A 17900-nucleotide genomic window follows, 5' to 3' on the forward strand; every position below is an offset into this window, starting at 1 on the left:
AGTGCGATAAGCAACACGACGACGTTCTTGACAATTTTTTACGCTGATGACACCTTTCGGATGGTTGAACGATCCGAAGCAACAAAAGGTGCTTAGACTTTCTCATCCCCCCTGTTTCGCGCGCTCCTGTGGCGTGGTCAGAGTGGGGTGCGCCATTGGCACATGCGTTGAATCGGTGTGTCTCAAAACGTTTCCCTCGGCCACCCATAAGAAAAACGCGAGGGCGTCGCAGTTCTAACCTCCATCGGAGAGGCGTGAAAAGAAGGGGTGAAATGTGGGTAAGTGGAGGAGCGACGACTTTCTCATCGTGTGACACGTCCTCAGTTGCGTTGGGCAGAATTGCGATGAAATTTGGTGCCAATGTGACATCAGTAACCCACCGCACAGCTCACGTGAACTTATGAGCTCTGGCCGATACGTTGCTGTGGGGAGCGTCGCCGAACCCTAGGATGACGTCACAAGGCGCAACGCTATTACGCCATTACAGAGGAAGGATGTAGGCACCTTTGAGCTCAATTTCAAGCTTCAACGTCGCAACGAGAAACAACAACGAGATTTCGAAAGGGTGATCATTTGTGTTGCGCAGAGTAATAATAAGGCTTGGAAGCACAAAGAATTATTTCACCTGGATGATGTTTTTCTTGTTCGCAACAGCTCTTTTTCACGCTAGAGCAGTTTTATACGTATGTAGTGGTGCCAGGTGTTACGTGGTGCGTCCTGTGTTTGCAGGTGAGGGCGTGAGCGTGGTGGCGGGCGAGTTCAGGATCACCAACGAGGAGTTCGTACCGGAGCTGGCCGACCCGGGCTCGGACGACTTCTCGCAGCTCTCCATGCAGATCTGTCGCCAGGTGAGTGACTGGGCGGTCCACACGCCAGCAGGAGCACCGTGTAGATGTTTTTCCAGCGCGTCGTCTCCGACTCCTCTCGACACGATGTGCGGTGTCCTTCCATGCACTCCTGGACATTGTTTTGGTCATCAGATCTTCCAGGGTCATTCTGGCCTTTCTTTGATACCCCGTCTTACCACCTTCTCCTTCATTTCGCTCAATGTGTGTCACCTTTAGTTCTCCCGAGCATTACACCTTTTTATAATGGGTCTTCTGCTGTCATGATATACTCGAAAGTACCTTAATTTCAGATGGAGTATTTTGACTTCCAAAGATATTTTTGGTTTTATTTGTTTATTTTTTTCAGAGTTATATCCTCCTCCAACCCAAGACTTAAGAAGAATTTAAATATTTTCAACATTTCGCGGCCCTGTCAGCAACTCTATAAATATTAATTTTAATTTTAATAACCAACAGCCTCAGTTGCACCGCTTACCTAGAATTTACCTAGGTTTCAGTCGGGATGACCCAACATTCAGTTACAGTACAGCAATCGTGGCTGCCGCATCGCGGTCGCGAAATGGGGCGGAGGCAGTTTGATAAGTTTTTACAGTCTGGCGATAATTTATGGATTTGTAGTTTTAGCTTCTGATATCCACTATGGACAAACGGTAGTTACTTTTATTCGGAAGAAGGTTGGGTTATCCCGGCTGAAACCTAGATAAATTCTAGGTAAACGGTGAAACTGAGGCTGTTGGTTATTAAAATTAACTTTAGAAGAATCAATTTTCTTGTGATTTAAATTTTTCATCGTCCACAACCCAACAAAATTATGGGGAAGATCACAGATTCAGCCATTTTTTACTTTGGCCAATAGTGAGAGAAACTTTTCTGAAAACTATTCAGATTGCAGCTTAACCAAAATCAAACACATGAAAGGGCTGGGGCAGTGTTTTAAGTGCACTTCGTTCACCATTTGACACATTTTATTACCATTTAAAAACAAACACTATGCATACTTCGACAAACAATTTCTATCAGTAACTAATACATTAAATACCAGGTAAAAAAAATCATGAACAGTTAAATCAAAAAGGTAACAATAGTTTGGAGACCAGCAACAGTTAAAAAATGAAACAGGACTTTCTGTCAAATGATAACTCATTATAGAGTAGGTCATAACACTGGAAACCTCTAATGTCAAATGTTATCTTTTCAACTACAGACCGTATATACACTACTCCACAAAACCCTGACGTTAAAAGAATGGGAGGGGGAAATACCACATTAAATAAACCACTGCCACAGTTACGCCGCTCAACGAGCTGGCTGAGCTGTGTAAACGTGTTGTAGTATGCACGCACGGTGGGTGTCACAAAATAAGATGGTAGAATAGAAAAATAATCCCACAAGTACTGCTGAGCATCGACTACGAAAACTAAACGTCCAGAAATGTGCAGTCCAACTTGGCTCCTCTGTGATGTACGAACTTACCGGGAACGAGAGAGGCGGGGCAGTGACACTTCCACGCAGCTTAAACAACCACGCCCATATGCAAAACTTCGATCTAAACTTTAAGACAAGAAGACACACTAGACGAAAAAGCAACAAGGGGCCTTAATTCGGCGGCAACGAATCAACTGCGGTGCGCAAGTAGAGTACCACACGGCGAATTAATCAGTTCAGCGAGACTTGAGTAAGCTTTGCACTAAGAAAAGACCCTAGAAAGTCGTTGTATGCACACAAACTTCCCAATGCTCAGAGTCAGTATGTCTCGCCACAAATTCGAGTCACGTGACCCTCACGGCACGTAGAGAGAAAGACGTCGCGGCCCGAGTACCACTGGCCCCAGCTCTCCACTTCCCGCGGCAAACGCCTCGCTTCCCCGATCGCGACCAAGCTGTATCCTTTCTCTTATTTTCTTAGTGCAGGAGCTGCTTTTTGCCATCGTAGATCCTACAAACATATACTTATCCCATTCCTCCGTGATATTTCCGTATATCATTGGATTTGTATTCGTTCCTGCTGTCAGCAATTTCGTTTTCTTCAAATTTCGCCATTGGTCAGTTTTGACTTCCTTTTCGTGTCTTTTTCCAGCCTGCTTTTAATATCTCCTTCAGTGCTCGCTGTCATTCGCATATCTAAAGTTGTTAATTAAATACTCTCCCCCCCTTGAATTTAAGTTTCCGTATCAGTTAGACCTGCAGTTCTCAGCATGTCAGTATATATATATATATATATATATATATATATATATATATATATATATACTACACAGGTTGATTATCATTAAACTTTCAAAACGCTGTAGAAATAACACCACTTATCAGAATGACGTCAAATTGCAACGAAATATTATCGGAGGAGGAGGAAAACGTATGGCAGAAGAAAAAAAATAGTGTGAAAATTGATCAATAGATGGCGCTCTATGTGTCAGAATACATAAAGGAAAACGCCTTTCGTGCGCACGACCATTGAAGTTGTTATAAACACGCCGGGTACACGGCTTTTCCTCTTCGCGTCTGCGACGTTCACCGTGACCGTCTGTCTCAATGCAGGATAACGCTCTGCTTGTAAAGCTGTGTTACAAGAATGATGACTGCGCACACGCCGCTCTGCTAAAGTTCCGGACACTGAAGGGTTTGAAAAAAGACGTTGGTCCGATGACTGCCGTGGGTCTGGAGAAAATGATTCGGAAATTCGAAAACACGGGCTATTTTGGTATTCAACTTGGTAGAGGGAGGAAACGAACTGATTCGACGTCAGTGGAAGCAGTGGCCACAGTAATGCAGGAGACGACGAGTGGTGGTGTGCAAACGTGTAGTGCACGGAGACTTGCCCGGACATTGAACATGCCCGTGGGCACGGTGCGAAAAATCCTACGAAACACACACACTCTTTTTTGCTATCCATTCACAATTACCCAGGTGCACGAGTTGCGTCCTGTTGACCTGCCAGCAAGGCTTTAGAATTTCTTGCTTGCATAGAAGTGGACAATGATTGGCCACGGAAGATTTTTGTGGACAGACGAAATCCACTTTCATCTGACAGGATATGTCAATACACAGAATTGTCGAATATGGGCAACGGAAAATCCACACACAAATCAACCAGTAGCACTTTATCCTGAAAAGTCACTGTGTGGGGCGGGTTTACGTCGTCATTTATCATAGGGCCATATTTTTTCGAAGAGACAGGTGCTTCCTGTTACCTGTACTGTCAGTGGTAATGGCTAAGTGTGTCTTTTGCGGAACCACGTCATTCCAGCTCTCCAACAGCGTGGATGTGTCGATGGGATCATTTTTATACAAGATGGCGCACCTCCGCACATTTCAGAAATGCTAGAATTATCAGCCGCCATTTTCCTACAACCTGACCGTCCCGATCACCTGATGTTAACCCATGTGAGTTCTGGCTGTGGAGCTATGTGAAAGATGTAGTGTTCAGTGTTCCGATTGCAAACTTAGCTGCATTGGAGGCACGCATTGCGCAACACATTCTGAACGTGACCCCGGAAACACTTCGATCAGTTGTGGAACATGCTGTTTCTCGATTTCAACTTGTTGCAGAAAACGGTGGACAGCATATTGAATATGTTTTGCGCTAGTCACACGGAAATTAATAATCCGATCTGATTTTGATTGATGTTTTTATGCGGTTTTTGGCCTCAGAACAAATAAAAACCGATGTTGCACATCCGATGAGATATGACCTTGCCGTGGTGGATGGGCTTACGTAACTACCACACCTGTACACCCATGCACAGTGAGTAGTACAGTTTGTTTAACGTCAAACGCACACCTTAGGCGTGTTGTATCAATCGTTCGTCATTTGTCGTCGACCACTATTAAATTATAATGCTTACAGCGCCATCTATTGCTACTTTTTGTAACTACTTATTTTTCTTCTGCCATATGTTTTCCCCCGTCTCCGATAATATTCCGTTGCAATTTGACGTCATTCTGACCAGTGGTGTTACCTCCACAGCGGTTTGAAAGTTCAACTTCAAATATAATCACCCTGTATATGTAAGAGGCGATCGAAAAGTTTCCGTTTAGGGCGTTGCTACAGCGTTTGTGCAACGCATCGTGACTCCAATGCGAATGCGTAACCACCGACGTGTAGGCAACGACTTAGTGTGGCATTCATGTATTTCAGACGTGCCTGCCGTACATGAGGAAACGTGAACTATGGCTACTTAATTAGCAAGTGCGGCCAAACAGGACCCACCTGGGGAAGGGGGCTTGGTGGTTGTTGTTGTTGTGGTCTTCAGTCCTGAGACTGGTTTGATGCAGCTCTCCATGCTACTCTAGCCTGTGCAAGCTTCTTCATCTCCCAGTACCTACTGCAACCTACATCCTTCTAAATCTGCTTAGTGTATTCGCCTCATGGTCTCCCTCTGCGATTTTTACCCTCCACACTGCCCTCCAGTACTAAACTGGTGATCCCTTGATGCCTCAGAACATGTCCTACCAACCGATCCCTTCTTCTAGTCAAGTTGTGCCACGAACTTATATCCTCCTTTCAAGACACTGTCCATTCCGTGCAACTGCTCTTCCAGGTCCTTTGCTGTCTCTGACAAAATTACAATGTCATCGGCGAACCTCAAAGTTTTTATTTCTTCTCCATGGAATTTAATACCTACTCCGAATTTTTCTTTTGTTTCCTTCACTGCTTGCTCAATATATAGATTGAATAACATCGGGGAGAGGCTAAAACCATGTATTACTCCCTTCCCAACCACTGCTTCCGTTTGGTGTCCCTCGACTCCTATAACTGCCATCTGGTTTCTGTACAAATTGTAAATAGCTTTTCGCTCCCTGTATTTTACCCCTGCTACCTTCAGAATTTGAAAGAGAGTATTCCAGTCAACATTGTCAAAAGCTTTCTCTAAGTCTACAAATGCTAGAAACGTAAGTTTGCCTTTCCTTAATCTAGCTTCTAAGATAAGTCGTAGGGTCAGTATTGCCTCACGTGTTCCAACATTTCTACGGAATCTAAACTGATCTTCCCCCAGGTCGGCTTCTATCAGTTTTTCCATTCGTCTGTAAAGAATTCGCGTTAGTATTTTGCACCCGTGACTTATTAAACTGATAGTTCGGTAATTTTCACATCTGTCAACACCTGCTTTCTTTGGAATTGGAATTATTATATTCTTCTTGAAGTCTGAGGGTATTTCGCCTGTCTCATACATCTTGCTCACCAGATGGTAGAGTTTTGTCAGGACTGGCTCTCCCAAGGCTTTCAGTAGTTCCAATGGAATATTGTCTACTCCCGGGGCTTTGTTACGACTCAGGTCTCTCAGTGCTCTGTCGAACTCTTCACGCAGTATCATATCTCCCATTTCATCTTCATCTGCATCCTCTTCCATTTCCATAATATTGTCCTCAAGAACATCGCCCTTGTATAGTCCCTCTATATACTCCTTCCACCTTTCTGCTTTCCCTTCTTTGCTTGGAACTGGGTTTCCATCAAAGCTCTTGATATTCCTGCAAGTGGTTCTCCTTTCTCCGAAGGTCTCTTTAATTTTCCTGTAGGCAGTCTCTATCTTACCCCTAGTGAGATAAGCCTCTACATCCTTACATTTGTCCTCTAGCCATCCCTGCTTAGCCAATTTGCACTTCCTGTCGATCTCATTTTTGAGACGTCTGTATTCCTTTTTGCCTGCTTCGTTTACTGCATTTTTATATTTTCTCCTTTCATCAATTAAATTCAATATTTCTTCTGTTACCCAAGGATTTCTACTAGCCCTCGTCTTTTTTCCTACTTGATCCTCTGCTGCCTTCACTACTTCATCCCTCAAAGCTACCCATTCTTCTTCTACTGTATTTCTTTCCACCATTCTAGTCAATTGTTCCCTTATGCTCTCCCTGAAACTCTCTACGACCTATGGTTCTTTCAGTTTATCCAGGTCCCATCTCCTTAAATTCCCACCTTTTTGCAGTTTCTTCATTTTTAATCTACAGTTCATAACCAACAGATTGTGGTCAGAGTCCACATCTGCCCCTGGAAATGTCTTACAATTTAAAACCTATTTCCTAAATCTCTGTCATACCATTATACTCGTATAATATCTATCCGAAACCTGTCACTATCTCCAGGCTTCTTCCATGTATACAGTCTTCTTTTATGATTCTTGAACCAAGTGTTAGCTATGATTAAGTTTTGCTCTGCGCAAAATTCTACCAGGCGGCTTCCTCTTTCGTTTCTTACCCCCAATCCATATTCACCTACTACGTTTCCTTCTCTCCCTTTTCCTACTGACGAATTCCAGTCACCCATGACTATTAAATTTTCGTCTCCCTTCACTATCTGAATAATTTCTTTTATTTCATCATACATTTCTTCAATTTCTTCGTCATCTGCAGAGCTAGTTTGCATATAAACTTGTACTACTGTGGTAGGCGTGGGCTTCGTATATATCTTGGCCACAATAATGCGTTCACTATGCTGTTTGTAGTAGCTTATCTGCATTCCTCTTTTCCTGTTCATTATTAAACCTACTCCTGCATTACCCCTATTTGATTTTGTGTTTATAACCCTGTAGGCACGTGACCAGAAGTCTTGTTCCTCCTGCCACCGAACTTCACTAATTCCCACTATATCTAACTTCAACTTATCCATTTCCCTTTTTAAATTTTCTAACCTACCTGCCCGATTAAGGGATCTGACATTCCACGCTCTGGTATTGAACTTAAAAGTCCAGCGTCCACATGTGGTGCTATCCTTTTTAGCATTATCCACATAAACATCTCTTCGAAAAAATTAGATTTTTTCAGTCCACGCGGATCTGATCTATGTCGGTGTTGGGTGTTAGAGTGCCGTGTGGCCGGCCGGTGTGGCCGTGCGGTTCTAGGCGCTTCAGTCTGGAACCGCGTGACCGCTACGGTCGCAGGTTCGAATCCTGCCTCGGGCATGGATGTGTGTGATGTCCTTAGGTTAGTTAGGTTTAAGTAGTTCTAAGTTCTAGGGGACTGATGACCACAGATGTTAAGTCCCATAGTGCTCAGTCATTTTGAAGTGCTGTGTGAGTTTGTTTGTTAGGTTACATTACTACTACTACTACTACTACTACTACTACTACAACAACAACAATGATAGTTAGTAAACAAATTCTGCGTGGCTTTCGACCAGTGTCCCGTCTCAAAGTAATCTAAGTTATATACTGTTCCTGCATAGCTGTAGGACGAATAACAAGCCACGACTAATCTGTTATTAATCATGTAAAAACATTTTTGTAGAATAAAACTAGATTTCTTTGAGTAGTGTACCTATTGATTTGTATAATTGCGGAATACGTATGATGTGTTCTTTTGTGTATTGTGAGTTTGCTTGCTTGTCTTGTATTAAATTTGTGTTATTCATTTTATTGCATTTACAGTGACGTGTTGATTTATGTAACTACTTAACAATGTGGGGTGCAGGTTTGACGCGGATTTTAGAACATCATCTATCCACGGACTGTTCTAATTACTTTTAGTTAGATTCATCCATAATAAGACACAAATTTCAATCTTTGATTAATGTTCACGTGGCTAGTTGTGGCTGTTCTAGATGTTTTATGTTATGTATTTTTTTGTGTGTGTTGTGACTGTTGTCACTGTCACTCGTTTCAGCGGCAGTACTGGAGCTACTTGAGCTATCTCTGTCGGCCTGTCTTTGTGTTCTGTGCCTTCTATATTGTATATGTCACGTTCTGCTTTTGAGAATTTGTTGACGATCGCGTTCAACTCTATGTACCTTGATTCCTCAGTGCATCGTGTAGTGTTTGCTTCCGTTTTGTGTTCTGTGTTATCACGTAAATGCGTGTATCTAACGCATTTGAAAAGGAAGTGTTCTGCGGAACCAATTCCCCCACATGTGCAACGACTTCTTTCTGAATGCGACATTCAATGCAAGTGCGTGGGATAAGGGCCATGTCCAGTTAAAAAATGAGCCAATTAACTGTTAATGTTCGGACTTTATCCAAATATCACCGAAAGGGATGACGTAGTGGTTAAGGCAGAGTAGCGGGACTGGAACCCCAGCCTCGCCACCCTGCCTTGGGTTTGGTGTTTCTTCGCTAAGTGACTTGAGGTGAATGCGTCGGATAGAGCAGCCGCAGCCGGCTTCCTCGCTCATCCTATTCCACCAGAATTAGTTCTCCGTATCAGATTACCTTGTCGTCTGCAGGAGGCTAAACTAGAAGCTTTCTTTCTGCGAAGAACAAGAACAAGAAGGAGGAGGAGGAGGAGGAGGGAAGTTGGGAATCCTCCTGGGAGACGTACTGCATTCTTGAGAAAGAAAACACAGTCCAGGTAGATTGTATTATATTTTTTATACTCTACGCGACTGGCCAATTTCGGCCTTCGGTCACTTTAAAGGACTTATCTTAAGCTGCCAGGTCGAAATTGGCCAATAACATATGTAACAAAACAATTATACGTCCTACCGGGACCACGTTTTCGTCCTCAAAACTCGTTGGCGGTGTGGACCTTCACAAAAATAGAACTTTAAAAAGGCTTACCGATTTGCAGTACGTCTCTAGAGCATGTCAAGAAACTAATAATCTCTTGGATATAACAGTAAAAATTAAGAAGTTAGTCAATCTCTGTGACCTGTTTAACATCCCAGTGTGAAAATAAGACAAAGACTAAGTGATCAGAGCAGTCGTCCAGAGTGACAGTTCAATAAAAGTTTAATGTGTCGCAGGATCTGGCGAAAGTCTGCTTCCTTACTCGATACAGCGTCCTGTGGTGCCCACTATTCTACATTCATCTTAACTTCGACGAAATTCCGGCTCTCCCCGAGAGTCTACAAATGGAATCTCGTTTACCTTTCTGTTAGTGGGGATGGAGGTTTGGCTTCAGCAGCAGACGTCACACAGCTTAGGAGACGCTGCGCAGCCGCTGTTTTTGCCGTAGCCTTTGGCCGCCGTGATTTTGACGGGCTTCGCTGTGAGGCGACTGTCAGTGGGCGTCAAAGAGGCATCGATTTCCCTTGGATGTTTGCCGCTTTGAGCTGCCGCGCGCACTCGTCGCAGCGCCATATCAGATTTTAATAATAATTTAATTAAAACTGCGAAGCGCGCCATGGCGTCGTCTTTTGTGTACTTTGTTTGATGCCCGCCTCGTTCCTCCCCCACGTACATTTTCTGCTCCCCTCCCTCTCTGCGGCTGCGATATCGTCTGTTGATGCGTCTTCTTCGCTTGCTCCTTCCCCCAGAGCTGCCGTCTTCATACTAATTGCCCTCGTCTTCCGGGCCGCGTCTGTTTTCAGCCCCTTCTCGAATTAATGGCCCCTTATCGCCCTAATCCTGCCATCACTTCTCGAGAACAGGCCGCCAACGCTCATCTGCCCGTCGCACCATAAAGGAACACGGTAGTGAACGGGCTTCTACTCATTCGGATTGTGTTATCCATGAGTTTGTCGCTCACCGATGTTCTGTGTATTCGATATTGTTTTTATCGGTACCTGACAATTTGTTTCCGCTCAGGATCGCAAAAATGGTGCAATTGCAGGCAGATTTCACATGACTTTGTTATTAGCACAGATTGTGACACTTCCGTTTAAAAATACACCTTGTGACGGAGAAGCGACAAAAAGCAAATAATGACTTTGTTACGTAAGTACCAGTGGCTGTGTTTACTTCTTATTTCATACTAACAGAAATGAACAAGCAGTACGCAATTTCAGACAGTGATACATGACTACGCGAGTGACTCAGTGTCACCTCACAATGCTTCCGATGCATTGCGCTGTAATGTATTCTCAGTATTTTATCAAGCGAAGTTTACTGCAATGCTGATGATTCGACCTTTTCCTGAAAAGTACCATTATTTTCGTACTAGACTGATAAAGCAATAGATACAGTTGAGGATTCTACCTAGAACAAAATAGTTTATTCTCGTTAGCTATTTACCACACAAGTTTCCGTGGCATTAGATCCACAATGGATCTTTATTTCATTCAGCAACACATTTGGTTTCTAGATTAGATTCCTGCCTTCTTTGTTACGCGTCATGGTACAATTTAATGTTACGTCAGCAGTTTTGTTGCTGTTCGTGATTGTTTTACGTTATTAAACTATCCCTTCAAACGGAACACGTGCTGCTACAATGTTCGCTTTTCAATGATGCGACAGATCCACTGAGAAGGTGTAGTAGCAGCCAAACATGTTTGGAAAATGGTGAACAAAAGGAAATAATGTTACTTTAAACATGTTTTTTACTAGCTGATTACCTGCCGTTTCCATTAATAATTTACCACAGTCTTCCATCAGATAGAAAAAAGCCATGAAGTCTGTTGTAAAAACAACTTTATTTATTCACAAATTTTAGCTCTGCTCCCAACACAATGTTCGTTAACTACTAATCACGCATCTTCTTACTGCGTAAATGGACAATTCGAAGGTGAAAACCGGTCGTGCACTAGTATGCTGCAACGAATATTTCCTCTGGAATGCTAGCAGTTCCGTGATATTAGTGCTGAGGTAGCGACGGGCAACAGCAGAAATGCGATCAGCGATTCCTGGACCTAAAAGTCTGCTAGTGTCATACCTAGGAATTAATTTGAGGAAGATATTTTTGTAAATGTTCATTTGGAACACAGCATTGTATGCACGTGAATCACAGGGAAACCAGAAAAGTAGATAACCGCAGCGTTTCAGATGCGGTGCTATAGAAGCATGTTTGAAATTAGGTGAACTATTAAGATAAGGAATGAGGATGTTCCAGAAAGAATGAGCAAGAAGAGGAATGCATGGAAAACATTAAAAAGAAGAGACAGGATGATACAACGCGTGTCAAGATGTTGCGGCAGAAATTCTGTGGTATTAGAGGGAACTGAAGAGGGTAAAATCTACAGGGAAAGGCAGACTGGAATATATGAAATATAAAATTGATGACGCTGGGTGCAAGTGTAAGCTGAGGTTGCACAGGAAAGAAACTAGCGGCATGCCACATCAAAACAGAAGTTGAGGAGCTGAAAATAAGTACAACAACAACAAAAACAACAACCACCACCACCACCACCACCACCACCACCACCACCGCTCTTACCATGTAAAATTAATTTACTTAGATCTATTATATTCGCCCACTGGAAAACATGAGAATGGTCACATTCGACCAGTGACAACAGAACGGTACACGCCTGGTGATAGCTGTGTGTTCTTGTACACGGCCATGGCGCAATGGCGATGTAATGAGGGTGTGACGTGCTTGTGTATGTGTCCAGCTGGACGAGCTGTTCGGGCGCAGCGGGCTGTCTGGGCGGTACAACGGCTCTGCGGTGCCGGCGCTGGAGGCGGCGCGGCCGTCGGGCGTGCGCGTGCGCTGCCGCCTGCTGCTGCTCTCACCGGAGCCCGAGCCCGGGCTGGCCGGCGTAGAGTTCCTGCGCGGGCTCAGGCACCGCCGAGGGCGTATGTGGCTCGGGGACTTCGCCATCGACGTCCAGTCCATCGGCTTCCAAGGTCAGTGTACTCTCTATCAGTCCTCCTGCAATATAATCCTATTGACAACTGGTATATAATTGATCTCTGGCCCTGCCGGCAATCATATCCTTTCCCTGTCCCCTATACACAATCGTCTTCTGCACCCAATCTCCCCCACCCTCCTTTCCTTCCTGCCTCCACCCCCTGCCGACCCAACAACTACCCCCCCTGCCGACGCAACGACTCCCCCCCTGCCGACCCAACAACTCCCCCCCCTGCCGACCCAACAACTCCCCCCCCCTGCCGACCCAACAACTCCCCCCCCTGCCGACCCAACAACTCCCCCCCCTGCCGACCCAACAACTCCCCCCCCTGCCGACCCAACAACTCCCCCCCTGCCGACCCAACAACTCCCCCCCTGCCGACCCAACAACTGCCCCCCCTGCCGACCCAACAACTGCCCCCCCCCTGCCGACCCAACAACTGCCCCCCCCTGCCGACCCAACAACTGCCCCCCCTGCCGACCCAACAACTGCCCCCCCCTGCCGACCCAACAACTGCCCCCCCTGCCGACCCAACAACTGCCCCCCCTGCCGACCCAACAACTGCCCCCCCTGCCGACCCAACAACTGCCCCCCCTGCCGACCCAACAACTGCCCCCCCCTGCCGACCCAACAACTGCCCCCCCCTGCCGACCCAACAACTGCCCCCCCCTGCCGACCCAACAACTGCCCCCCCCCTGCCGACCCAACAACTGCCCCCCCCTGCCGACCCAACAACTGCCCCCCCCTGCCGACCCAACAACTGCCCCCCCTGCCGACCCAACAACTGCCCCCCCCTGCCGACCCAACAACTGCCCCCCCTGCCGACCCAACAACTGCCCCCCCTGCCGACCCAACAACTGCCCCCCCCTGCCGACCCAACAACTGCCCCCCCTGCCGACCCAACAACTGCCCCCCCCTGCCGACCCAACAACTGCCCCCCCCCCGCCGAACCAACAACTGTCCCCCCCCCCCCGCAGTCCCTGGTAGTCGCTGCCACAGCCCTTCTGCACAGTGTTGACTGTTGTCCGCATTTCCTACCAGAGTCATAATGCAAGGTGGCAAAGACAGTGTGAACTGAATGTATTTGACATTGGAACTAGAGAAAATCGCATTGTATTCCTGTTACTATGAGAGGTGTAATATTACTAATATCACAGTAGTAGTTTGCAGTTAAAATCCACAGTGCCCTACATATGCTAAGGCAGGTTGTGAATATATTTCTAACAAAAGTCACTAGGTTCCAGGCCGATTAAAAGATAAAACAGAACTCCAGATTTCCCGAACTGTGTAAACTGTCCAAACAGTTAGCAGTGCTCAAACACAGCCCTATCTGGAGCAGTGACCACTGAGTGAAACAATAGAAGACGAAATCTCAAAAAACTCAAAAGTATACTTATCGCAAAACGTAACAACGGATGGCGCAACTAGTCATTTTTTCATACAGCTGAAGACAATCATTCGTCGCATTGCGTTGTGAGTCAGGGATTCAAATATGCTCTTTGACTTACAATGGCTGCAGTTTGACATTGGCTTGCATTCGCCATGAGTATCAAGAAGGCAAGGGACCAATCACTTAGTGTACTATATATTCAGCATCCTGGACAACGCTGGGTATTGCAGATAGTAATTGATAATCTGCAGAGAATTTAAGTTGCAGGACTAACGTTTTCATCTGTTGTTGACCATTGCGATCATTCAGTAAGTTGCACAGAACTATACTCCACATGTTACGCCACTTTTATAATATTTCTAACAAAAATTACCGGCCGTGCAGTTCATAACATTCATAACTCTCGTATCCTTTTCGCAAAATGTGGCTACATCACGAATTTAACCTTTTGTTGAAGTTGCAGATTCATACATGTCCTTACGATCATTTAGAGCAGAGTATCAAATTATGGATATTCTGTTGGCTAAACATTTAATGAATCAAGCCTTACTATGCTGCAGTGCTATTCGACTGATCTGCTCTGATACTCCATCGCTGTCTTTATTCACAGTGGGTTGCACTTGCTGTAATTTAACAGAATACTCTCTGGAGGCCAACTTTGTCAGACGAACCAGCAACTTTCCGTTGTCAGCTGGTTTATTGCTGTTTGTGATTTTATTGACTAGTTTGGCACTATTTGTACACATGATACACCTGTTAAACAGGGTATTATTTCATGAAAACTGTTTCTACAACCAGCAGTATAAATTTATTGTATGCCACTACAAGGTGACAGTGATGAACGTATCTTCTTGGGAACTTCGTAGCCAAACGCTGGCGATTCCCATTTATGTAGCACTGTCTTAGAGTTATCATTGCTGAATAAGCAGCTCGGGTATGCCATATCTGTCTGAAAGATGGACTGAGTGATTAACTTGGCAATGTTTGAAACTGGAGTTATTTTTATAAGGTTCCCCACCAACTGTGTTCCTCTTTTTACTTATGGCCAATAACGATAACTTTCACTTAAGTTTCAGGGTTGGTCCACTGAAAATTATTTAGAAATGCTTCATGCTTTTCATGTTCGTATATTTCGTCCAGTCGTGAAACCCAACTTAATGGTAGTGCAAATATGACTTACAGATATTTGTTGAAGTATCGCGCAGCGATACTTAACAGCCCTCAAATTCTTTTGTTGGCATTGTATACTTCATTCGGGTCAACCACTCCCTTTTCATAGTGGTACATCATAACATCCGTATGAAGCAGCAGCTTTATGGGAAGTACGGGTACGTCTCACCAGGCACTTAATGTTGTTTTCTAAGTAGTACTGTATCCACAGTAGTTACGGCTCGTTTCCGTGACATGAGAACGTAAAAGCAAAGAAGACAGCGCTTCGACTGCACTCGCCAAATATCTTGCTCACTGAGCGGTTTAGGAGTGGAAACGTGTGGTTTTGTCAAAGAAATAACTACAGCCGATTATTTATGCGTAATATTCAGATTGGTGTAGAGCAATGGATGAAGTATGGCTCAGCCGACTGAGTTCTCTCCACATATGTTTTTATTTTCTGCTGGTGTGGATTGAGTCAACTGACTTTCTGACGCGTACTCACAGAAACTGATAGTTGCTCTAGCAAGATAACGCACTCCTTGCAGGACAGTATGTCCGTCTGTAGAAAAATACGGACGCAGACCTGTTATAGCTTAGGAGCAGCATAGAGCAGCAGCGGTAGAGGATCGTATGGTCTCACGGCTTAAGGAAGGTAGGGATCAGGGAGACAGACGCTAGGCTACTGGGATTAAATGCGGCGACTGGTAACAAATGTGGACAGATGCAAGGGATTATGCGGCTTCGAGTGATAAACGCACCTAAAGAATAATTCACTGTGAAGCTAACGCCAGTCCGCAGCGGCGTTATAATCCTACCTCGTCACAAGCAGGGCAGACGTAAACCACCGGCTTCCGCACAGCTGTTGGAATTTACGTACTCCGGCGCTTTAGCTTCGGCGAATCATAATGAAAGATAAAATATCGAATTGAAAAGGAGCACTTCGCCATAGTAACGTCTTCTGTATCTCCAAACTGTAATGAAGCCCAGTTGCCTAAGATAAAATCAGCGCTTTCGTTGGTCTCCAAAAGTTCCGCCGTTTGTGATTACATTTTGTCTCTCTTTTTCCCTTACAAATGGAGGAAATTTCAATTGTACTACTCACTGATGATTCCTGTAAATGCGTGTGTGAGTGATTTATGTTCAGAGCGTTGTTAGACATGCACAAACTGCGCATTGTACTTAACGCATTATTAATAATTAAAAATAAATGTATAAAAGAGGATTGGATATTCTAACAAAGAGGACTGAATTATCTACTGACAAGATGGTAGGGCGGAAAGGAGAATAAGGTCAAGGATTGTTCTACAAGAAGCATTGGTTACAGAACATCCTACAGGAAATGTAAGACGAACAGTGGTGAAAGTTTTTCGATCGAAAGAATTTGAAGCAGCAACAAAATACTGAGAATGGGTTTCGTAGTTCAGCGTCTGGATCACATCTCTTTATGTAACTGAAATGTGGATGTTGGGGGAACCCGTAAAGGAAAGGTGGTAGAGTTGAGAAGGCTTGTTAACTGCTGGACGCTCAAACTAAAAAGAATCGTAATGCATGAACGGTTGACCCATCAGATAGAACGGCTGGTGAACGAAATCGGCGTAAAACGCCCATCACAAAAAAGAACGGTCTCGCGAGACCAGAATGAATGTTTCAGTACACAGTGGAGTGTTCTTCGTAGTGTACTAGAAGATTAAAATTTTGTGACTGACTAACCGTTGACTGAGATTTCCAGAGAAACCGTGCGGCTAGAGTCAAATCTTCAGTTTGGCAGCGCGTCTCTCTTACTTAGATAGCATGTGTTACTTGTCAGAAGGTCCTAAGGATAATTTAGTGTCTGCAGCTCGTGGTCGTGCGGTAGCGTTCTCGCTTCCCACGGCCGGGTTCCCGGGTTCGATTCCCGGCGGGGTCAGGGATTTTCTCTGCCTCGTGATGACTGGGTGTTGTGTGCTGTCCTTAGGTTAGTTAGGTTTAAGTAGTTCTAAGTTCTAGGGGACTGATGACCATAGGTGTTAAGTCCCATAGTGCTCAGAGCCAATTTTTTTCGATAATTTAGTACCTACAGTTTTAGACTGTTTTCCCGGGATATGAACTTCCACGTTGCTCAGGGTGTACTACGTGGAGGCTAGTGTAATGGAAATTTAGAAAAATTGTTGAAAATCCAGGCCTCTCAATACATGAAGATCTCACACAAATAAACAGCACACTCCTGAAATCCTCCAAACAGTCGCTACGTATGGCTGAACAACTCAAAACGGCGGTTACAAGTCAAGTTAGCAATGGGCGCCTGACTGGAATCAAAGCAAGCAACCAACCAACCAACCAACCAACCATTGTCCCAGAGATACAACCTCTACTTTCCAGGAAATGAATTAAACCGGGAAAAATGGAGAACACTAAAGTGGTTGCATGCTGGACATACGTGCGTAGATGGATGGGGAAAAATTTCACCTTCGGCTATGACTGCGGCGCACCGAGACAGTCCCCACCAGCATCTTCGCAGCGGAAGCCTCTTGCGCTGTTGTTAGGGGAACTGGATAGACTTCCTTCGGGTACTTACATCGGCGTTAGAATCGACTGAACATCTTAACGTTGACGTATAACTTATTTTATGTCTGTATTGTTTGTGGAAATTCTTTCATACCTCTATGTAGTTCCCGTCTATTAGGACTGTACCACTATTTGCATGTAATACCAAACACTGAATAAATCTTACTTACCCACGATACACATGACAGCTTCTGTGGATTTTTAATAGTGCGAGAGAGCAAGGGTGCACACAAAGTAACTTCGCCCTAAGCTGTGTAGACGACGCATTAAGGGAAGAACCAACGGTAACTAGAGGGGGGAAGGGGAGGAGGGAGGAGGCAAAACAAAAGCAAAGACGCATCTCCAAACGCATTGTTAAATTATAGCGTTTAAAAATAATTAGGAAGGAACATCCTGTATTTCTGTACTGACACTTTGTCCAACTAGATCATTAGTGCATTTTGGAGGCAGCGCTAGTCTGTTAGGTTCCTCATCGTCCCACTTACACTGCACTCTAGGCGGGGTTCCATTAACTGCACCTGTTCAACGTC

At 44.8% G+C, this 17900-nt stretch overlaps 1 protein-coding gene across 1 annotated transcript in view; it reads left to right on the plus strand.

The window, feature by feature from the left end:
* Nucleotides 1–17900, plus strand: part of LOC126179991 (low-density lipoprotein receptor-related protein 8-like) — a 204528-nt gene that overhangs the window by 136053 nt on the left and 50575 nt on the right. Inside the window, exons 4-5 of the mRNA XM_049924657.1 lie at nt 730–848; nt 12045–12279. Of these exons, the coding sequence (XP_049780614.1) occupies nt 730–848; nt 12045–12279 (354 nt within the window). The remainder of the gene's footprint in view (nt 1–729; nt 849–12044; nt 12280–17900) is intronic.

This window comes from Schistocerca cancellata, chromosome 1 (assembly GCF_023864275.1).
Source record: "Schistocerca cancellata isolate TAMUIC-IGC-003103 chromosome 1, iqSchCanc2.1, whole genome shotgun sequence".
Taxonomy (NCBI): domain Eukaryota; kingdom Metazoa; phylum Arthropoda; class Insecta; order Orthoptera; family Acrididae; genus Schistocerca; species Schistocerca cancellata.